Source organism: Rhinoraja longicauda, chromosome 35, assembly GCF_053455715.1.
Source record: "Rhinoraja longicauda isolate Sanriku21f chromosome 35, sRhiLon1.1, whole genome shotgun sequence".
Lineage (NCBI taxonomy): Eukaryota > Metazoa > Chordata > Chondrichthyes > Rajiformes > Arhynchobatidae > Rhinoraja > Rhinoraja longicauda.
Window position 1 is genome coordinate 139,954 of NC_135987.1, and position 23,709 is coordinate 163,662.

At 43.1% G+C, this 23,709-nt stretch overlaps 1 long non-coding RNA gene and 1 gene segment (V, D, J or C); one reads left to right on the top strand and one right to left on the bottom strand.

Annotated features, from left to right (window-relative positions):
- The window catches only part of LOC144609929 (T-cell receptor beta-1 chain C region-like), a 19,972-nt gene extending 17,177 nt beyond the window's left edge, over nt 1–2,795 (bottom strand). The window contains 1 exon segment of the C gene segment in view: nt 2,597–2,795. Coding sequence covers nt 2,597–2,795 — 199 coding nt within the window.
- Nucleotides 2,796–15,573: 12,778 nt separating this feature from the next.
- The window catches only part of LOC144609930 (uncharacterized), a 26,210-nt gene continuing 18,074 nt past the window's right edge, over nt 15,574–23,709 (top strand). The window contains exon 1 of the long non-coding RNA XR_013549382.1: nt 15,574–15,587. This is a non-coding gene — a long non-coding RNA (uncharacterized LOC144609930). The remainder of the gene's footprint in view (nt 15,588–23,709) is intronic.

A 23,709-nucleotide genomic window follows, 5' to 3' on the forward strand; every position in this document is an offset into this window, starting at 1 on the left:
AGGCTGTAGCCAGAACTCAAGGTCCCTGAGCTACAGAGAGAGTTTGGAGCGCAGGAGGCTGAGGTGTGATCTTGCAGAGTTGTGCAAGATCATGGGGGTTAATTTATATTGATGAGAGTAAAGTTGTGGAAGTTCTCTGTAGCAACTTCAGCATGGCCTTTGACAAGGTTCCGCATGGTAGGCTGCTCTGTAACGTTAGATTGCATATGATCCAGTTAGATACAGCCGACTGGATAGAGAATTAGCTTCATGGAAGAAAGCAGAGGGTGATGATGGAATGTTGTTTTTTTCCGACTGGAGGCATTTGACGAAAGCTGTGCCCCAGGGATCAGTGCTCGGCCCATTACTGATTGTGGTTTACATCAACAATTTGGCTGAAAACTTATAGGCCGTGGTTAGCAAGTTTGCCGATGACACTAAAGTGGGTGGTATGGTAGATGGGTGGAAGATGGTTGTCAGAAATTGCAGCAGATTCTTAAACGGTTGGGCAGGAGAGTTGAGGAATGGTTGACGGAGTTCAATGCAGAGAAGTGCGAGGTGTTGCATTTTAGGAAGTTAAACCATGGCAGGACCTACACGGTGAACGACATGGTTCTGTTGATGAACAGAGGGATCTAGGAGTGCGGGTACTTAGTTCCCTGAAATTTGTGTCACAGGTAGACAGGGAGTAGAGGGATTTCGGAGTGAGGGTACATAGTTCCCTGAAAGTTGCGTCACTTTTATTCAGTGAGTGTTGGAGAGCAGAAGAATCTACGAGTGCAGATACATAGTTCCCTGAAAGTAGCTTCATAGGTAGATAGGCTGGAGACCAGATGGGTCTCGTAGTGCAGGTACATAATTCCTGAAAGTGGTGTCACAGGTAGACGGGGAGTGTTTTAGAGCAGAGGGGTCCAGGAGTGCGGGTACATAGTTCCCTGAAATTTGCGTCACAGGTAGACAGGGACGTTTTGTAGAGCAGAGGGATGAGCAGTACAGGTGCATAGTTCCTGAATGTGACGTCACGGGTAGACAGGGAGTGTTGTGGAGCAGAGAGACCTTGGAGTGCAATTACATTGTTCCTGAATGTGACGTCAGGGGTAGACAGGGAGTGTTGTGGAGCAGAGAGACCTTGGAGTGCAATTACATAGTTCCCTGAACGTTGCGTCAGGGGTAGACAGGGAGTGTTGTGGAGCAGAGAGACCTTGGAGTGCAATTACATAGTTCCTGAATGTGACGTCAGGGTAGACAGGGAGTAGAGAGTAAAATGTCGTAGAACAATCCGAACTCTCTACACCTTCAGAAGCCCCACCATTGGTTGGAAGTAGTCCAATGGGCGGTGTTCTGTGGGTCAGGTCACGGTTTTTCAATTGTATGATGATTTATCACCGTGGGAACAGCGGGGGCACTGTGTTGTAAACCGGCGTAGACACCGTACAAAAACCTCCCACCATGCAGGGCAAACAACAGGGGGTAATGGGACCCGAGGAGCTTTTCCCGATTCAGGGATAGTTTTATTCCCAGCTGTTATCAGACAACTGAACCATCCTCTCACCAACTAGAGAGTGGTCCTGACCTCCCATCTACCTTTTTTGAGACACACGGAAACTTTGGACTTTGCTGGACTTTATCTTGCACTAAATCTTATTCCCATCATGCTGTATCTGTACACTGTGGACGGCTTGATTACGCTGGCAAGGGCGCAGAAAAGGTTGACGAGGATGTAGCCAGGAATCGAGGGCCTGATTTTCAGAGAGAGGTTGGGCAGGCTAGGACTTTATTCCTTGGAGTGCACGAGGATCAAGGGTGATATTATGGAGGTGATCTTGTGGAGGATCCTTTACCCCCAGAGTGGGGCAATCAAGAAAGAGAGAGAGATTTAAGGTGAGGGGAAAGGTTTAATAAGAATCCGAGGTCAACTTTTTGACACAAAGTGTGGTGGGAGTATGGAACAAGCTGCCCGGAGGAGGTCGTTGAGGCACGTATTGTCACAACGCTTAAAAACATTTAGACATGAATCGGACAGGTTTATATTGATACGATTCAATTGCAGGCAGGTGGGTCTAGTGTAGATGGGCCGTGTTGGTCGGCATTGGAAAGTAAGGCCGAAGGGCCTGTTGTCTCACGCTATGACTCTGATTGATTGTAATCATGTATAGTCTTTTGGCTGACTGGAGAGCAGGCAATAACAAAGCATTCGCTGTACCTCAGTACACATGACGATAATCACAATCATAATCATAATCATACTTTATTAGCCAAGTATGTTTTGCAACATACGATGAATTTGTTTTGCCATACAGTTAAAAGCAACAGAACACACCAAATACAATTTAACATAAACATCCTCCACAGTGACTCCACTACATTCCTCACTGGGATGGAAGGCGAAAACACGTTCAATCTCCTCCGTTTTCTCCGGCGGTCGGGGGCCTCGAGCCTTCCGTTGGCGGGACGATCTTGACTCCCGTAGCCGGCGGCGTTTGGGCACTCCGCATCGGGGCAATCATGATCCTGATCATGATCCTGAATCTCAGCTCCCCCCGCGTTGGGCGATCTGACCCCGAGTCGGGGATGGTCGAAACCTGCGTCGTTTGGAGCTCCCGACATCGGTCCCTACCCGAGACTGCGAGCACCTCGATGTTGAAGTTCGCAGGCCGCTTTGGACCGTCGATTACCAGGCAAGGTAAGTCCACGTACACGCGATGGGACTCTAAGTCAGTCCCGAGCAAGGTGATGGAACATGCGATGTCCACGGGAACTGTGGTGGTCTTCTGTGAACGTTGTTTTCCGCGGGGGTGGGAGGGGGTGGCTAGCATAATGTAGATAAAGATGGCAGTATTGTATTGTAATGATCGCCTGATGTAATGTTACCATTGAAAGTCTTTGCACCTTTTGGTACACTTTATTTTTTTGATAAATATTTTTATTAAACATAAATACATATTAATAAAATTTACTTATTACATACATTCGTGATATTATTAATATTAACAATTATGTCCTACATATTTCTATACTTTTTTTTTAAGAGAGGAAAAGATAGAGAAAAATAAAATAAAAATAAGAGATCCAAATTGGAGAAATGAATGGAGTATTAAAAAAGTTATCTATCATTGGAGATATATCCATGATTTATTATTCATAATTCTTCCTCCATTCCATTATTCAGGCCACGGTCATGTCCTCGAACCAAGCCATTTTGACCCTTTAAATATACAATAAATGGAGACCATATTCCTCTGAAAAGATTCAACCTGTCCACTAGTACAAGTCTCAATCTTTCCAGATGAAGTGTCTCCGACATTCCTGTAATCCACATTTTAATTGTGGGGGATGTAGGACCTTTCCAGAATTTGGGTATTAATTTTTTCCCAATTATTAAACTATAATCAATAAAAATTCTTTGATTCGTTGTTAATAATTGATCTGTTTCTAATATTCCCAGTATTATTAAGTTTGAGTCAGGGATCAGCTTCCTATTAACAACATTCGAAATTATTTTAAATATTTCTGTCCAGAATTTAGTGATTTTTTCACAGTTTGTGAATATGTGCGTTAAATTAGCTTCCAATTGCTGACATTTGTCACAAATGGCAGATATATTTGGAAAAATACTATGTAATTTAGCTTTTGAATAATGAAGTCTATGTAATATTTTAAATTGTATAAGAGAGTGTCTAGCATTTAGCGAACAGTGATGTATGTGTTGTAAACTTTCATCCCATATATCAGGTCTAATAATTTGACCTAATTCATTTTCCCATGATTGTCTATATATTTCTGTACTTGGAGCGTCGTTTTCCAGTAGAATATTATAAATATATGATATCAATTTTTCTGTATTTGGGTGTTTATTCAAACATTCATCTAAAATCTCTGTCTTTCTATTTCTAATTTCATGTGTATTTGCTTTTACATAATCTCTAATTTGTAAATATCTAAAGTAATCTTTTGAATGTAATCCATAAATTTGTTGTAATTCTTGAAATGAAAGGAAAATTTTTTCCCTATAGAGATCTCCCATCTTATTAATTCCACAGTTTTTCCATTGTAAAAAACCTTTATCTATCATTGAAGGTTTAAATGTGATGTTATTTACAATAGTAAGAGCTAGTGGTATACATTCCAATTTTAATGTTTTCTTTATTTGTTTCCAAATACGTATTCCACTATCTATTATAAGGTTTTCACTATAGGTTTTCTTACTTATTTTATTATTGGCGAATAAAATCGAACTAATTTCAAAGGGCGAACAATCTTCTTTTTCCATTATTAACCAGGTTGGTTGTTTATCTGTCTCTACTAACCAAAAGTTAATATTTTTAATATTGACTGCCCAATAATAAAACGTAAAGTTTGGTAGAGCTAGACCTCCATTTATTTTTGGTTTACATAAGTGTTCTTTTTTTATTCTATGGCTCTTATAATCCCAGATAAAGTTAGTGACTATGGAATCAATTTTTTTTAAAAAAATTTTAGGAAGATATATCGGAATCATTTGGAAAAGATATAATAATTGTGGAAGAAAAATCATTTTTATTGCATTAATTCTACCTATCATTGAGATTGGTAATGTTTTCCAATATAAAATATTTTTATTTAATTTATTCAATAAGAGCGGAAAATTAGATTTAAATAAAGAATCAAATCTTTTTGTTACATAAATTCCAAGATATTTTATTTTTTCATTTGCTATCTTAAAAGGAAATTGTTGTAATATATGTAGATTATTTACCCTTATCGGCATAAGTTCACTTTTGTTCCAATTAATACTATATCCTGAATATGATCCAAATTCAGTTATTAATTTTAGTAAATTTGGAATACTAATTTCCGGGTTTGTGATATAAAGTAATACATCATCCGCATATAAAGAAATTTTATTTTCAGTATTTGTGGTGTCATATCCATATATTTCAGGATGTGTTCTCACCCGTTGAGCTAAAGGTTCTAATGCAAGTGCAAACAATAGTGGGGATAAAGGACAACCCTGTCTGCAGCCTCGAAATAGATTAAATTTATTTGATAGTATTTGATTTGTTATTATTCTAGCTGTTGGATTGGTATATAATAATTTAACCCAAGTGATAAACTTCTCTCCCAAATTAAAAAATTCCATAACCGAAAACAAATAAGACCATTCCACTTGGTCAAAGGCTTTCTCCGCATCTAACGAAATAATTACTAAGTCTTTATTAATACCTCTTTTCGAATATATAATATTATATAATCGTCTGAGGTTATATGAGGAATATCGTTTTGGTATAAATCCTGTTTGATCGGGGTGAATTAGTTTATTAATAACTGTGCTTAATCTTTGTGCTAATATTTTCGTTAGTATCTTTTGATCAGTATTTAAAAGAGCTATAGCTCTATATGATCCTGGGTCCTCCAGATCTTTGTCTATTTTAGGTATAAGTGTTATAATAGATTCATTTAACGTTTCTGGTAGTTTCTGACAAATATAGATATTTTCATAAAGTATCTTCAGACGTGGTGTGATCAGATCATAAAATGTTTTATAAAATTCCGAACCGATACCATCTGGTCCCGGTGTTTTACCATTTTTTAATGATCTGATAGACTCTTCAACTTCTTTTACTGAAATTTCCGCATTTAGTGATTCTCTATTTTGTAAATCCAACCCATTCAGATTACATTTTTTTTTAAATGCTTCTATTCCTATCCTATTTTCTGTCGTTTTAGCTGAATATAGATTTTTATAATATTGCAGAAATCTCTCATTAATATCTTTAGGTTGTACTAAAGGTTCGCCAGTATGTGATTTAATCCTGTGGATTATTTTTTCTCCTTCCATCTTTCTAAGTTGACGAGCCAGTAACAATAGACAATAGACAATAGACAATAGGTGCAGGAGTAGGCCATTCAGCCCTTCGAGCCAGCACCGCCATTCAATGCGATCATGGCTGATCACTCAATCAGTACCCCGTTCCTGCCTTCTCCCCATACCCCCTCACTCCGCTATCCTCAAGAGCTCTATCCAGCTCTCTCTTGAAAGCATCCAACGAACTGGCCTCCACTGCCTTCTGAGGCAGAGAATTCCACACCTTCACCACCCTCTGACTGAAAAAGTTCTTCCTCATCTCCGTTCTAAATGGCCTACCCCTTATTCTCAAACTGTGGCCCCTTGTTCTGGACTCCCCTAACATTGGGAACATGTTATCTGCCTCTAATGTGTCCAATCCCCTAATTATCTTATATGTTTCAATAAGATCCCCCCTCATCCTTCTAAATTCCAGTGTATACAAGCCCAATCGCTCCAGCCTTTCAACATACGACAGTCCCGCCATTCCGGGAATTAACCTAGTGAACCTACGCTGCACGCCCTCCATAGCAAGAATATCCTTCCTCAAATTTGGAGACCAAAACTGCACACAGTACTCCAGGTGCGGTCTCACCAGGGCCCGGTACAACTGTAGAAGGACCTCTTTGCTCCTATACTCAACTCCTCTTGTTACGAAGGCCAACATTCCATTGGCTTTCTTCACTGCCTGCTGTACCTGCATGCTTCCTTTCATTGACTGATGCACTAGGACACCCAGATCTCGTTGAACTCCCCCTCCTCCTAACTTGACACCATTCAGATAATAATCTGCCTTTCTATTCTTACTTCCAAAGTGAATAACCTCACACTTATCTACATTAAACTGCATCTGCCATGTATCCGCCCACTCACACAACCTGTCCAAGTCACCCTGCAGCCTTATTGCATCTTCCTCACAATTCACACTACCCCCCAACTTAGTATCATCTGCAAATTTGCTAATGGTACTTTTAATCCCTTCGTCTAAGTCATTAATGTATATCGTAAATAGCTGGGGTCCCAGCACCGAACCTTGCGGTACCCCACTGGTCACTGCCTGCCATTCCGAAAGGGACCCATTTATCCCCACTCTTTGCTTTCTGTCTGTCAACCAATTTTCTATCCATGTCAGTACCCTACCCCCAATACCATGTGCCCTAATTTTGCCCACTAATCTCCTATGTGGGACCTTGTCGAAGGCTTTCTGAAAGTCGAGGTACACCACATCCACTGACTCTCCCTTGTCAATTTTCCTAGTTACATCCTCAAAAAATTCCAGTAGATTTGTCAAGCATGATTTCCCCTTCGTAAATCCATGCTGACTCGGAACGATCCCGTTACTGCTATCCAAATGCTCAGCAATTTCGTCTTTTATAATTGACTCCAGCATCTTCCCCACCACTGATGTCAGACTAACTGGTCTATAATTCCCCGTTTTCTCTCTCCCTCCTTTCTTAAAAAGTGGGATAACATTTGCTATCCTCCAATCCACAGGAACTGATCCTGAATCTATAGAACATTGAAAAATGATCTCCAATGCTTCCACTATTTCTAGAGCCACCTCCTTAAGTACTCTGGGATGCAGACCATCAGGCCCTGGGGATTTATCAGCCTTCAGTCCCATCAGTCTACCCAAAACCATTTCCTGCCTAATGTGGATTTCCTTCAGTTCCTCCATCACCCTAGGTTCTCCGGCCCCTAGAACATTTGGGAGATTGTGTGTATCTTCCTCAGTGAAGACAGATCCAAAGTAACGGTTTAACTCGTCTGCCATTTCTTTGTTCCCCATAATAAATTCCCCTGCTTCTCTCTTCAAGGGACCCACATTTGCCTTGATTATTTTTTTCCTCTTCACGTACCTAAAAAAACTTTTGCTATCCTCCTTTATATTATTGGCTAGTTTACCCTCGTACCTCATCTTTTCTCCCCGTATTGCCTTTTTAGTTAACTTTTGTTGCTCTTTAAAAGTGTCCCAATCCTCTGTCTTCCCACTCTTCTTTGCTATGTTATACTTCCTCTCCTTAATTTTTATGCTGTCCCTGACTTCCCTCGTCAGCCACAGGTGTCTCTTACTCCCCTTAGAGTCTTTCCACCTCTTTGGAATAAATTGATCCTGCAACCTCTGCATTATTCCCAGGAATACCTGCCATTGCTGTTCTACCGTCTTCCCTGCTAGGGCCTCCTTCCAATCAATTTTGGCCAGCTCCCGCCTCATGCCTCTGTAATCCCCTTTGCTATACTGTAATACCGACACTTCCGATTTTCCCTTCTGCCTTTCCATTTGCAGAGTAAAACTTATCATGTTGTGATCACTGCCTCCTAATGGCTCTTTTACCTCTAGTCCCCTTATCAGATCAGGATCATTACACAACACTAAATCCAGAATTGCCTTCTCCCTGGTAGGCTCCAGTACAAGCTGTTCTAAGAATCCATCTCGAAGGCACTCTACAAACTCTCTTTCCTGGGGTCCATTTCCAACCTGATTTTCCCAGTCTACCTGCATGTTGAAATCTCCCATAACCACAGTAGCATTACATTTTTGACACGCCAATTTTATCTCCTGATAACTTATGAGGTTTATCTCCAAATTCAAATTGTGATTGTTTGGTGTATTGGTAGTGTTTTACGACTTGATCTGAGTATATTTTATTTAATTTATATTTCAGTGCAGCGATTTTATTATGTATTATTATAGATGGATTAGCAGCGTTCTCTGTATCTAATTGTTTAATCTCCTTTTCTAATTCCTGTTGTTCCCTCCAATTCTTTTTATTATAGAATGCTTGAGAAGATATCATAATTCCACGGACATATGCTTTAAAAGTTTCCCATAGTAGGGCAGAAGATATTTCCGGTTTATCATTATTTCGAAAAAAATCTTAATCTGTTCTGTAATATATTCCTGAGTTGTTTTATTTTTTAATATTTGTGGGTTAAATCTCCATTGTCCCCGTTTTTCCATTTTACCATTTATTTTAATCATAAATGTTAAAGGTGCATGATCTGAGATTGTAATATTATGGTATTTTGAATTATAAGTGAGTGAGATAAGTTTAGCGTCGACCAAAAAATAATCTATTCTTGAATAGGTTTTATGTACAGGTGAATAAAATGAGTATTCTCGTCCAGTTGGGTTTTCCACTCTCCAAACATCTTTAATATTACTAGTATCCATATATGCATTTAATAAGTCACTGGAATGTGATTTGGTTTTCCTTTGTCTTGTTGATCTGTCTAAATAGGAATCTAAAGTACAATTTAAATCTCCTCCAATTACTAAGTTATGTTGTGCTATTTCCGGAATGCAGTTAAATATTTTCTTAAAGAACAGTGGACTATCAAAATTTGGTCCATATACATTGACAAAAATCATTTTTTGTGCATTTAATTCTCCTATTACAATAATGTATCTGCCATCCTTATCGGTTATAGTTGATGTATGTTTGAATAAAGTACCTTTCCGAAATAATATTGCTACGCCTCTTGATTTATGTGTAAAAGAAGAATGATATGTTTTATCTATGCATTTAGCTTTCAGCCTATGCTCGGCATCTTTTTTTAAATGTGTTTCTTGGATGAAAATCACGTCCGCTTTAATTGCTTTTAAATGTGCTAATACTTTACCTCTCTTAATTGGTTCATTAATACCTTTAACGTTCCAACTGCAAAACGTTATTCCTTCGTTCCCCGTATTCATTTTTAAATCTTGCATTTTTTTGTCTATGGCGGTCTATAATAGAGCCAATGGTTCAGTTCGACAGACCCGACCCCGCACCCGAACTCTGAATAGATGAGTTTTAAGACTCTTAAATGCCTCTCACCTATATATCTCCTTTGCTCCAATTTGTAACTCCGTTCAAACTGAAAATAATAATGATAATTAGTAATAGAAAAAAAAAGAGGATAGGTTAAAAAATTAGTATTGTGCACAAAGAAAGAAAAAACTACATCTAATGTTAGTGCAGTTAGTGCTAGCCATACTAACATGGCTACCCATCTACCGACTTCCGTAGTTGATGTTTCGAACTTATCCAGCCCCTATATTTCTTGGAATGGCAATATTTTACCGGGGGTATATCAAGATCCAATAATCGGGAGTGTTAAGATGCAGATAATAAAACCCAGAATTAAAGGAAAAATAAAAATAAAAATAACTATGAAAATTACTAGCAGGAAGTAAAAAAGAAAAAAGAGAGCAGATTTCCAAACATAACAAATAAAATCAAGCTCTGTATTTAACTCTGATCATTCCATTATAAGTAACTTTATAAGTAAGTATTAGTCATTAGTAATAATTATTAATTCTAATTATTAAAAATGCCGCGGTATAATTTTAGTATTCATTAGTTAATTATATTAGTAGCGCAGTTGTTAGTATCCATAGCAGAATTTCCGATCCACTTCTTTCTCAGCTTCTTTAGTCATCAATTCAATTCCATGCAGCCCTGCAAAGTCATTTCTTCATGATGAGGCATCAGGGGTCTTCTCATGGTATAATCTTCTTGGCAAAGTCCAGTGCTTTCACAGGGTCGGTGAAAAAGTGTTCCTTCTTGTCATAAGTAACTCTTAGGGTAGCTGGATAACTAACACCATATTTCAAATCCGCCACTTCCCTCAGAATACTTTTGGTCTCCTTGAATGCTTTTCGTTTCCTTGCAACCTCTGCTGGATAATCTCGGTAAATGCTGATCCTGTGACCCTTAAGATCAAGCTTTCTGTTTCTTGATGCTTTTTGCATTATCTCCTCCACAACATAGTCGTTTTGTACTTTTATTATCATTTGTCTTGGGGGTGCGCCTACTCCTGTCTGGCGTCTCATCACTCTATGTGCTCGGGCTAGTTGAGGCTTTTGGTCCAGAGATAAAACTTTTTGCAGTAAGTTTGCAGTGAATTCTCGGATATCTTGATCTTTCTCTTCCCCTTCTGGAATACCTGCAATTCTTAAGTTCTGTCTTCTCTGGCGACCTTCCAGTTCAGTACATTTGTCGTTTATTTTGACCAGCATATCAGTTAGACGTTGATTTTCTGTAACGAGCTTTGCTGTAGTGTGAGCGCTTGTTTCGGCTAGGTCTTCAAGGTCTTTTATAACACCCGTCTGCTGATTCAATGCCTTTTCCACAGGATTCAGCCTTTCATCTAATTCAACTTTCCCATTTTTAATTTTCTCATTCATCTCCTTTGATAGTCCAAATAATATTTCAGAGATTTCTTTCTTCAAATCATTCTTCAAATCATCTGCTATATTCTTAGTCTCAAGCTTTAAGTCATTCATTTCCTCCTTAATTTTTTTTATTTCTCCAGCAACATTCATCTGCTTTATTTCTTCCCTCAAACCAGAAATTTCACTTGCAATAAAATTTTTGAGTTCCTCACCTTCCGCTTTTTTGGTCCCTTTTTTCGTCACATCTTCTTGGGATAACGTCCTACCTGAGGCCGAGGCTTCAGTCAGGCCTTCCCGCGGATTCTGCCTGGTAGCCCGACTTTTCGTTCTATCCGTGGGTGGGCTGTGTTGTGGAAACATTATGAGCCACGCGCTTGATAACGTCACTCACAGCAATCAGTGCAGGGCCAGCAGGCAGCAGGTAGGTCGATTTATCCCCGGTTTTTCTCCGTTTTTTACGAGGAGCTGGCTGGCGTTACCCTCTAGCCCTCCAAAGCGCCACCGGAAGTCGTCCTTTTGGTACACTTTAAAGTGCAAATACTGAATAAAGTCCTTAAGAAGGAAAAAACTGAACGGTTGGGAGGTACAGAGGGACATCACGGTACAACAATGATACGACAGATATCTGAGGACAGTGGTGGGCCGAATGGTCCAATTCCTCAATGGAGGTTTGGGGCGGGGGAGAGAGAGAAGGGGTGAGGTTTGCTAACCTGCCACGCCTCTAGGGTGCAATTATTTACGTATAGAGAGATCGGATTAGTTTTTGAACGGTCGCCGATCGCTGTGTTCCAACAGTGAAGCCTATTTTGGAATCGGAACGAAATTAGTCGTTGTCGGTGAGTGGAAACAGCGTCTGTGAACAGGGAATAGCGGAGTGGGGGAGTGGGGGGAGGGAAGAGGATGGAAAGGAATGGAGAGGGGAGAGAGAAAGGGAGAGAGAAGTTGGGGGAGAGTTAGAAGGGAGAGAGCGAGAGAGCGATAGGGTGAAGAGAGAGAGGGAGAGGAGGTGGAAGGAGAGGGGATGGGGAAAGTAAAGGGGGGAGAGACGGAGGGGGAGTGAGAGGGAGAGAGATAGTGAGAGAGGGAGAGAGGGAGAGGGACGGTGCGGGGGGAAGTATGGTGAACCAAATAACTGAGGGTGGAAACTTTTGCGGTCAGTTTGCCACAGTCAGGGAGGAGGCTGAGAGAAATATTGTGAATGTTTAAAAGTCATACAGCATGGAAGCAGGCACACGTAGGGCGGGGGTGTTGAGGGAGAGGGGAGGGAGTGAGGGAGAGAGAGTTGGAGGTGGGAGAAAGAGAGGGGGAGGGAGGGAGGGAAGGAGGGAGGGAGAGAGGGGGAGAGAGACGATGGGGTAGGAGAGGACAGGGAGGAAAAAACAGGGGAGAGAGGGCAAAAGGGGGTGGAGAGAGTTGGGGAGAGGGGAGAATCGAGAAGGATGGGGAGAGAAAGGGGGAGAGATGGAGTGGGGGGGGGGTGTTGAAAAGAATGTGTTAATCGCCGGGGTTGGGACACAGAGGTCGGGAGTGGCAGGCATCTGCTGTCCAACATCCCCTGCTAAAGAGAGCGGCGGGAGGTTATACCATCTCTTTGCTCCCCTTCACCCTCGCCCACCTCCTCCATCGCCTGGGTGACGAACCTTCTCTCCAGAGATGCTGCCTGTCCCCCTCCCGTTCTCTCGCTCTCTCTCGCTCTCTCCCTCTCTCAGTGTCTGTCTGCTTCTTTCAGGGAGCTACAGAGTTGGACACCTATATATCTCACTCTGTGTTTGAACGACCAGTATTACACTATATTATATGCAGAAGGATTGGAAACCTCAAGAGGATTCAGTTGGTCTATAATCAGCAAAACATCTGGTAGATCTAACATACAAGATATTGCTAAGGCCGCACTTGGATGCTGTTTTGGATGCTGAAAAAAGCATGTTGTTAAGTAGGGTGCAGATGTTATTTAAATGTCTCAACTACATCCTTTGGCAGCTCGTTCCATATACCCACCACCCTCTGTGTGAAAAAGTTGCCCCTCTGGTTCCTAATATATATTTCCCCCTCTCACCTTAAACCTAACCCTCTTGTTCTTGATTCCCCTATCATGGGGGTAAAAGACACTGTGTATTCACCTGACTAATTACCGCCCAGGGTGCGGGGAATCAAGAACTAGAGGGCATAGGTTTCGGGTCAGGTTTGTAAGTTGAAGAAGGGTCTGCAGCAGGGTCCCAACAAGGAACGTCACCCATCCATTTTTTCTCCAGAGATGCTGCCTGACCCGCTGAGGTGCTCTAGCAATTTGCATCTATTCAGGTTTGTAATTTGTAGTTTAAGTAAGTTGTCCATTTATCCCTGGTGTGTAGGATAGTGCTAATGTACAGCTAATCGCTGGTAAGTGTGGGCTCGGTGGGCCGAAGGGGCCGTTTCCGCGTTGTAGCTCTAAAGTCAAAAGTCTAAAGGTTTATTTGTGAGGGGGCAAAATTTAATTGGAACCGGAGGGTAATCTTTATCAGGCAGAGGGTGGTGATATTTAACACCACCCTAAAGCACTGTGTTCCAATAACTACGGCTCTACCTTTGGCAATGGGACGAAGTTAGTTATTATTGGTAAGTCAATAATTGCTGGTGTACCGTTAAGTTTAATAGCAGCCGGACACGGCAGGAGCTGAGGATTTGACACAATGAGTTAAATTGTCTGAGATACATTTTATCCATAGAAAGCTGCGAAAGGCAGCATTTTATGGGGAGGTATCACAGTCTGGTTTGGGTACAGCTCCATCGAAGAATGCGAGAAATCGCAGAGTTGTGGACGCATTCATCGATCACACAAACCAACCTCAGTTCTGTTAGAAACATAGAAACATAGAAAATAGGTGCAGGAGTAGGCCAATCGGCCCTTCGAGACTGCACCGCCATACAATATGATCATGGCTGATCATCCAGCTCAGTAACTTGTACCTGCTCTCCATACCCCCTGATCCCTTTAGCTACACGGGCCACATCTAACTTCCTCTTAAATATACCCAATGAACTGGCCTCAGCTACCTTCTGTGGTAGAGAATTCCACAGACTCACCACTCTCTGTGTGAAGAAATGTTTTCTCATCTCGGTCCTAAAAGACTTCCCCCTTATCCTTAAGCTGTGACCCCTGGTTCTGGACTCCCCCAACATCGGGAACAATCTTCCCACATCTAGCCTCTCCAACCCCTTAAGAATTTTATATGTTTCTATAAGATCCCCCCTCAGTCTTCTAAATTCCAGCGAGTACAAGCCTAGTCTATCCAGTCTTTGTTCATATGAAAGTCCCGCCATCCCAGGGATCAATCTGGTGAACCTTCTCTGTACTTCCTCTAAGGCAAGAACGTCGTTCCTCAGATTAGGAGACCAAAACTGCACAAAATGCTCCAGGTGCGGTCTCACCAATGCCCTGTACAACTGCAGTAGAACCTCCCTGCTCCTAAAATCAAATCCTCTTGCTATGAATGCCAACATCCCATTCGCTTTCTTCACTGCCTGCTGCACCTGCATGCTTGCTTTCAATGACTGGTGCACCATGACACCCAGGTCACGTTGCATCACCCCTTCTCCTAATCGGTCACCATTCAGGTAATACTCTGCTTTCCTGTTCTTGCCGCCAAAGTGGATAACCTCACATTTATCCACATTATATTGCATCTGCCATGCATTTGCCCACTCGACTAATCTATCCAATTCACCCTGCAGCCTCCTAGCATCCTCCTCGCAGCTAACACTGCCACCCAGCTTCGTGTCATCCGCAAACTTAGAGATGTTGCATTCAATTGCCTCGTCCAAATCATTAATATACACTGTAAATAACTGGGGTCCCAGCACTGAGCCTTGCGGTACCCCACTAGTCACTGCCTGCCATTCCGAAAAGGACCCGTTTATTCCTACTCTTTGCTTCCTGTCCGCCAACCAATTTTCTATCCACCTCAACACTGAACCCTCAATACCGTGTGCTTTAAGTTTGTACACCAGTCTCCTATGTGGGACCTTGTCGAAGGCCTTCTGAAAATCCAGATACAACACATTGACTGGTTCTCCCTTATCCACTCTACCTGTTACATCCTCGAAAAATTCTATAAGATTCGTCAGACATGATTTGCCTTTTGTAAATCCATGCTGACTTTGTCCGATGATTTCAGCACTTTCCAAATGTGATGCTATCACTCTTTAAGAACTGACTCTAGCATTTTCCCCACTACCGATGTTAGGCTAACTGGTCTATAATTCCCCGTGTTCTCTCTCCCTCCCTTTTTAAAAAGTGGGCTTACATTAGCTACCCTCCAGTCCTCAGGAACTACTCCACTTCACACTGCCTCGTCAAGGCCGCCAGCATTATCAAGGACCAGCCTTACCCCGGTAACTCCCTTGAATCCCCTTACCCTTCAAGAAAGATAGTTTTAGTTTTTAGTTTCAGTTTTTCGTTTGTCATATGTACCGAGGTTCAGTGAAAAGCTTTTTTGTTGCGTGCTAACCAGTCTGCAGAAAGACAATACATGTTTACGGTCAAGACATCCATAGTATACAGATACAGGTTAAAGTAAATAACATTTAGTACACGATAAAGTCCACGAAAGTACGATTAAATATAGGCGAAATGTCTCCAATGAGGTAGATGGTAGCTCAGGACCACTCCCGAGTTGTTGATAGGATGATTCAGTTGACTGATAACAGCTGGGGAGAAACTGTCCCTGAATCTGGAGGTAAGCATTTGCACGCTTTGTACCTCTTGCCCAATGGGAGAGGGGTGAATCCGGAGTGTCTGGGTGCCTATCCTTAAGTATACTGCTGACTTTGCCAAGGCAGTGTGAAGTGTGGATGGAGTCCATGGAAGGGAGGTTAGTTTGTGTGATAGTCTGGACTACGTCCACAACTCTTCAATTTCACGTGTTCTTGGATGGAGCTGCTCAGGTTTCATCCCAGCTGTTATCAGGCAACGGAACCCACCTCTCACCAGCTAGAGAACGGTCTTGACCTCATTGGAGAGACTCAAGCTATCTTTAATCAGACTTTACGGGACTTTATCTTACAATAAACATTATTTCCTTTATCCTGTATCTGTACACTGTTGACGGTTCGATTGTAATAATGTATAGTCTTTCCTGATAGATGCGGGGAAAATGTTCCCAATGTTGGGGGAGTCCAGAATCAGGGGCCACAGTCTAAGACTAAAGGGGAGGCCACTTAAAACTGAGATGAAAATAAACTTTGTTAACCAGAGAGTTGTGAATTTGTGGAATTCGCTGCCACAGAAGGCTGTAGAGGCCAATTCACTGGATGAATTTAAAAGAGAGCTAGATAGAGCTCTAGGGGCGAGCGGAATCAAGGGCTATGGGGAGAAGGCAGGCACGGGTTACTAATTGCGGATGATCAGGCATGATAACAATGAATGGCGGTGCTGGCTCGAAGGGCAAAATGGCCTACCACTGCACATATTTTTATATTTCTATGTTTCTATTGACTGGATAACATACAACACAAAAGCTTTTTACTGCACCTGACTCACATGACAATTATAACTTAATTAAACAAAACAAAGAAAGGTTCGACAAACATAAACAGAGGGATCTTGGGGTCTAAATTCGTAACACCCTGTAAGTGGCAACACAAGTAGATAGAGCAGGAAAGAAGGCTTTGGAAAGGGTTCAGATGAGATTTACCAGACACTGCCTGGATTAGAATGTTTCGGCTACAGGGAGATTGAACAGAACTGGTGTAATAGGAAGCAGCTGCAGATGCTGGTTTATACCAAAGATACAAAGTGCTGGAGTAACGCAATTTAATACAGATAAATGTTAGGTGTTGCATTTTGGGTGCACTAATATGGGCAGAACTTATACTGTTAATGGTAGGGGTCTGGGGAGTGTTGCAGAGCAGAGGGATCGTGGAGTACAGTACATAGTTGTTGAAAGAGGCATCAGTGGTGCATCGGATGGTCATAAAGGCGTAAAGAAGCTGGGAGGTCATGTTGCAGTTGTATAAGCGCAGGAGGATGAGGGGTGATCTTAAAGTGGCGTACAAAATCATGAGAGGAATAGATCGGATAGACGCAGTCGCTTGCTTCTTGGATTTGAAGGCTTTGGAAAGGGTGCAGGGGGGTTTACTAGAATGCTACCTGGATAGCAACATAGAAACATAGAAAATAGGTGCAGGAGGATGCCATTCGGCCCTTCTAGCCAGCACCGCCATTCATTGTGATCATAGCGGATCATCCACAATCAGTAACCCGTGCCCAACTTCCCCCCATAATCCCTTGATTCCACTAGCCCCTAGAGCTCTATCTGACTTACTCCTAAATTCATCCAGTGACTTGGCCTCCACTGCCCTCTGTGGCAGAATTCCACAAATTCACAACTCTCTGGGTGAAAATAGTTCCTTCTCACCTCAGTTTTAAATGACCTTCCCAATATTCTAAGACTGTGGCACATGGTTCTGGACCCCCCAACATTGGGAACATTTTTCTTGCATCTAGCTTCTCCAGTCCTTTTATAATTTTTTTATGTCTCTATTAGATCCCCTCTCATCCTTCTAAACTCCAGTGAATACAAGCCTAGTCTTTTCAATCTCTCCTCGTATGTCAGTCCCGCCATCCCAGGAATCAATCTCGTGAACCTACGCTGTACTGCCTCAATTATAAGGATGTCCTTCCTCAAATTAGGAGAACAAAACTGCACAGAATACTCCAGATGGGGTCTTGATAGGGCCCCATACAACTGCAGAAGAACCTCTTTACTCCTATACTGAAATCCTCTCGTTACGAAGGCCAACATGCTGTACCTGCACGCCAACTTTCAGTGACTGGTGTACAAAGGCACCCAGTTCTCGCTGCACTTACCCCTTAGGGTTACTTCTAATTCCGTCATCCAAATCATTAATAAATATGGTAAATATGGGCCACTCGCCACTGCCTGCCATTCTGAAAAGGACCCGTTTACCCCTACTCTTTTCTTCCTGTCTGCCAACTAATTCTCTATCCATGTCAACACTCTACCCCCAATACCATGTGCTATAATTTTGCTCACCAATCTCTCATGTGGGACCTTATCCAAGGCTTACTGAAAGTCTAGATACACTACATCCACTGGCTCCACTTCATCCATTTTACTTGTCACATCTTCAATAAATTCCAGAAGATTAGTGAAGCATGATTTCCTTTTCATAAATCCATGCTGACTTGGACTTATCCTGTTACTGCTATCCAAATGCACCGTTATTTCCTCTTTAACAATTGACTCCAGCATCTTCCCCACCACCGATGTCATGCTAACTGGTCTGTAATTCCCCGTTTTCTCTCTCGCTCCTTTCTTAAAAAGTGGGATAACATTAGCTACCCTCCAATCCACAGGTACTGACCCTGAATCCATTGAACATTGGAAAATGATCACCAATGCATCCACTATTTCTAGAGCCACCTCCCTGAGTACCCTGGGACGAAGACCATCGGGCCCTGGGGATTTATCAACCTTCAGTCCCATCAGTCTGCCCAATACCATTTCTCGCCTAATGCAAATTTCTTTCAGTTCCTCTATCTCCCTAGCTCCTCTGCCCTTTAGTACATCTGGGAGAATGTTTGCGTCTTCCTAGGTGAAGACAGATCCTTAGTGAAGACGGATGAGAAGGTATCAGCTACAGGGAGAAGGTTGCACAGACTTGGATTGTTTTCTCAGGAATATTTGAAGTTGAGGGGAGACCTGATCATTATGAGAGGCCTAGGTCTGGTAGGCGGTCATAAACGTCCCCCCACCCACACCCTCGGGTTGGAAATGTCATCGACTAGAGGGCACAGGTGTAAGGTGAGAGGCACTTACACCTTCTCTCTCGACTCTGCCCAAGGACCCAGACAGTTTGTTCCTGTTAGGCAGAAGTTCACATGTACCTCTACCAACCTCATCTACTGTATCCGCGATGCTAGGTGTAGAGTTCTGGTGCACAAGAGGTTTACCAGAATGTTGCCCGGATTAGAGGGTATCAGCTACAGTGAGAGGTTGGATAGTTAGATTGTTTTCTACGGAATGTTTGAAGTTGTGGGCAGACCTGATCGAAGTATATAAAATTACGAGGCATAGATAGGGTAGACAGTCAGAGAACCTTTTCCCTGCTCAGGGTAGCAATGTCATAGACACAGAAGATAGTACAGAAACAGGCCCACAATGTGTGCGAATATGATGCCAGGTTAAACTATTCTCCTGTGCCTGCACTTGATCCATATCTCTCCACTCCTGCATATCCGTCTGAAAGCCTTTAAAATTAGGAGTTTCTCTTTAATCTCACCAGGGACACTTTCCCACTGAACTCCCCCAGACCAGAAAGCAGATTCAGAATAAAACAACATGCTTTTAGAAAGGAGATGAGGATGAGTTTCTTTAGCCAGAGGGTGGTGAATCTGTGGAATTAATTGCCACAGACCGGCAGTGAAGTCCAAGTCATTGGGTATTTTTAAAGTGAAGATTGACAGGTTCTTGGTTAGTAACGGTGTCAAAACTTCGGGGAGAAGGCATGCGAATAGGGTTGAGAGGGAACGATACGATAGAGAATAAAAGAGACTGTGAGACAGATGTGAAAGGATTGGAGAGTTATCTCCCCATCCGTCCAACATCGGTTGGGGCATTGAGTATGTCAGGAAGGGCGGCACGGTGGCGCAGCGGTGGAGTTGCTGCCTTACAGCGAATGCAGCGCCGGAGACTCAGGTTCGATCCTGACTACGGGTGCTGTCTGTACGGAGTTTGTACGTTCTCCCGTGACCTGCGTGTTTTTTTCCTCCGAGATCTTCGGTTTACTCCCACACTCCAAAGACATAGAGCTATGTAGGTTAATTGGTTGGGCAAATGTTAAAAAATTGTCCCTAGTGGTGTGTAGGATAGTGTTAGTGTGCGGGGATCGCTGGGCGGTGCAGACCCGGTGGGCCGAAGAGCCTGTTTCTGCGCCCTATCTCTAAATCTAAATCTAAATCTAAATCTAGAAGCCACGATGCAGCTGTATCGGACTATGGTCAGGCCACATTTGGAATATTGCATTCAGTTCTGGTCGCCCCCATTACAGGCAGGATATTGAGGATTTGGAGGGGGTGCAGAGGAGGTTTACCAGAATGGTACCTGGATTAGAGGGAAACAGCTACAAGGAGAGGTTGGAGAAGGTGCAGAGGAAGGTTTACCAGAATTCTGCCCAGATTAGAGGGTTAGTCTACAGGGAGAGTTTGGGCAAACTTGGAATGTTTTTTCCTGAAGTGTCGAAGGGAGAGGGGAGACTTGGTAGAAGTATATAAAATTATGAGACAATAGACAATAGGTGCAGGAGTAGGCCATTCGGCCCTTCGAGCCAGGTACTGCCATTCAATGTGATCGTGGCTGATCATTCCAAATCAGTACCCCGTTCCTGTCTTCTCCCCTTGCCCCCTAACTCCGCTATCCTTAAGAGCTCTTTCTTGCTCTTTCGTGAAAGCACTCAGTGAATTCTCTGAGGCAGATAATTCCACAGATCAATAGTCGTTTATTTGTCACATACACATAAATGTGTAGTGAAATGAAACATTACCCGCAGTTGAACAATAAGACCAATAAGATTAATCAATAAAAATGCAATAACACATACAGTCACAACTAACACCAAACAAAAAGAAACATCCATCACAGTGAGTCTCCTCCAGTCCCTCCTCACTGTGATGGAAGGCCAGAATGTCTTTTTCTCTTCCCTGCCGTCTTGTCCCGCGGTCAGGCTGTTGGAGTTGCCACGTCGGGGCGGTCGGGGCTCCCCGATATTGAAGCCCCCGCTGGGCGGTGAAAAATCCCGCGGCCTAGTTCAGGCCGCGCCGGATGGTGAAAGGTCCGTGGCGGGCAGACCCAAGCCCCGCGATTCGGGGCGGGCGAACACGCTGCCTCTGCCGCTGCCGGAGCTCCCGATGTCGGCCCCCATCCAGGGGCCTGCGGGCTTCCGACGTCCACGCGGCCCGCGCCGGAGCCTCCGGAGACGAGTCGCAGCCGTTCCCGCAGCATCCGCAGGCAGCCAGCGCCGCAGGTGGTGAGTCCGGGCCCGTGGGCTCTGCGAACCAGAGCCCCAGGTGGTCCCAGGTGCATGGCCGGTGGTAGGCCGCAACGGGAACGGAGACACGACACAGAACAAAGGTCGCGTCTCCGTTCGGGAGAGAGAATGTTACAGTTCCCGTTCCCTCCCACCCCTCCCCCCCAAACATAACATACAATACATCATATTAAAACTACAATTCAGAAAAAACAACAAAAAACACAAAAGACAGACGGACTGCAGGCAAGCCGCAGCTGCGACGGCAGCGCTGGCTCCTCCTCCCTGTGTTGCTCCCAGAGATTTACAACTCTCCGACTGATAAAGTTTTTCCTCATCTCCGTTCTAAATAGCCTACCCCTTATTCTTGAACTGTGGCCCCTGGCTCTGGACTCCCCCAACATTGGGAACATGTTTCCTTCCTCTAACGTGTCCAATTCCTTAATAATCTTATATGTTTCAATAAGATCCCCTCTCATCCTTCTAAATTCCAGTGTATACAAGCCTATTCGATCCAGTCATTCAACATACTACAGTCCCACCATTCCGGGAATTAACCTAGTAAACCTACGCTGCAAGCCCCCAATAGCAAGAATATCCTTCCTCAAATTTGGAGACCAAAACTGCACACAGTACTCGCGGTGCGGTCTCAACAGGGCCCGGTACAACTGCAGAAGGACATCTTTGCTCCTATACTCAATTCCTCTTGTTATGAAGGCCAACATCCATTGGCTTTCTTCACTGCCTGCTGTACCTGCATGCTTTCTTTCAGTGACTGATGCACCAGGACACCCAGATCTCATTGTACATCCGTTTTGCTAACTTGACACCATTTAGATAATAATCTGCCTTCCTATTCTTACCACCAAAGTGGATAACCTCACACTTATCCACATTAAACTGCATCTGCAATGCATCCGCCACTCACACAACCTGTCCAAGTCACCCTGCAACCTCATAGCATCTTCCTCACAGTTCACACTGCCACCCAGCTTTGTGTCATCTGCAAATTTGCTAATGTTACTTTTAATCCCTTCATCCAAGTCATTAATGTATATTGTAAATAGCTGCGGGTCCCAGCACCCAGCCTTGTGGTACCCCACTAGTCACTGCCTGCCATTCTGAAAGGGTCCCATTTATCCCCACTCTTTGCTTTCTGTCTGCCAACCAATTTTCTATCGATTGTCAGTACGCTATCCCAAATACCATGTGCTAAAATTTGGCCCACTAATCTCCGATGTGGGACCTTGTCGAAGGCTTTCTGAAAGTCAAGTTACACTACATCCACCGGCTCTCCCCTGTCCATTTTCCTAGTTATATCCACAAAAAAAATCCAGAAGATTAGTCAATCATAATGTCCCCTTCGTAAATCCATGCTGACTTGGAACGATCCTGTTACTGCTATCCAAATGCTCCGCAATTTCGACTTCAGCATCTTCCCCACCACCGATGTCAGACTAACTGGTCTATAATTTTCTTTTTTTCTTTCTGCCTCCTTTCTTAACAAGTGGGATAATATTAGCTACCCTCCAATCCACAGGAACTGATCCTAAATCTATAGAACATTGGAAAATGATCACGAATGCATCCACGTTTTCTAGAGCCACCTCCTTAAGTACCCGGGGATGCAGACCATCAGGCCCTGGGGATTTATCAGCCTTCAGTCCCATCAGTCTACCCAACGCCATTTCCTGCCTGATGTGAATTTCCTTCAGTTCCTCCGTCACCCTAGGATCTCTGGCCACTAGAACATCTGGGAGATTGTTGTATCTGCCTTAGTGAAGACAGATCCAAAGTACCGGTTCAACTCGTCTGCCATTTCCTTGTTTCCCCATAATAAATTCCCTGCTTCTGTCTTCAAGTGACCCACATTTACCTTAACTATTTTTATCCTCTTCACATACCTAAAGAAACTTTTACTATCATCCTTTATGTTATTGGCTTGCTTACCTTCGTACCTCATCTTTTCTCCCCGTATTGCCTTTTTAGTTATCTTCTGTTGCTCTTGAAAAGAGTCCCAATCCTCTGGCTTCTTGATCTTCTTTGTTATGTTACACTTCTTCTCTTTTATTTTTATGCTGTCCTTGACTTCCCTTGTCAGCCACGGGTGCCTCTTATTCCTCTTCCTCCTCTTTGAGATGAATTGATCCTGCAACTTCGGCATTATTCCCAGGAACACCTGCCATTGCTGTTCCCACCGTCTTCCCTGCTTGGGCCTCCTTCCAGTTAAATCTGGCAGCTCCTGCCTCATGCCTCTATAATCCCCTTTGCTATACTGTAATACTGACATTTCCGATTTTCCTTCTCCCTCGCAATTTGTAGATTAAAATGATCATATTATGATCACTGCTTCCTAATGGCTCTTTTACCTTGAATTCCCTTATCAAATCAGGTTCATTACACAACACTAAATCCAGAATTGCCTTCTCCCTGGTAGGCTCAGTATACGCTGTTCTAAGAATCCATCTCGGAGACATTCCACAAACTCCTTTCCTGGTGTCCATTACAACCTGATTTTCCCCAGTCTACCTGCATGTTGAAATCTCCCATAACCACCGTATGCATTACGTTTGTGACATGCCAATTTTAGCTCTTGATTCAACTTGCACCGTATGTCGAGGCCAGTGTTTGGGGGCCTGTAGATAACTCCTTTAGGGTCTTTTTACCCTTACAATTCCTCATTTCTATCCATACTGATTCTACATCTCCTGATTCTATG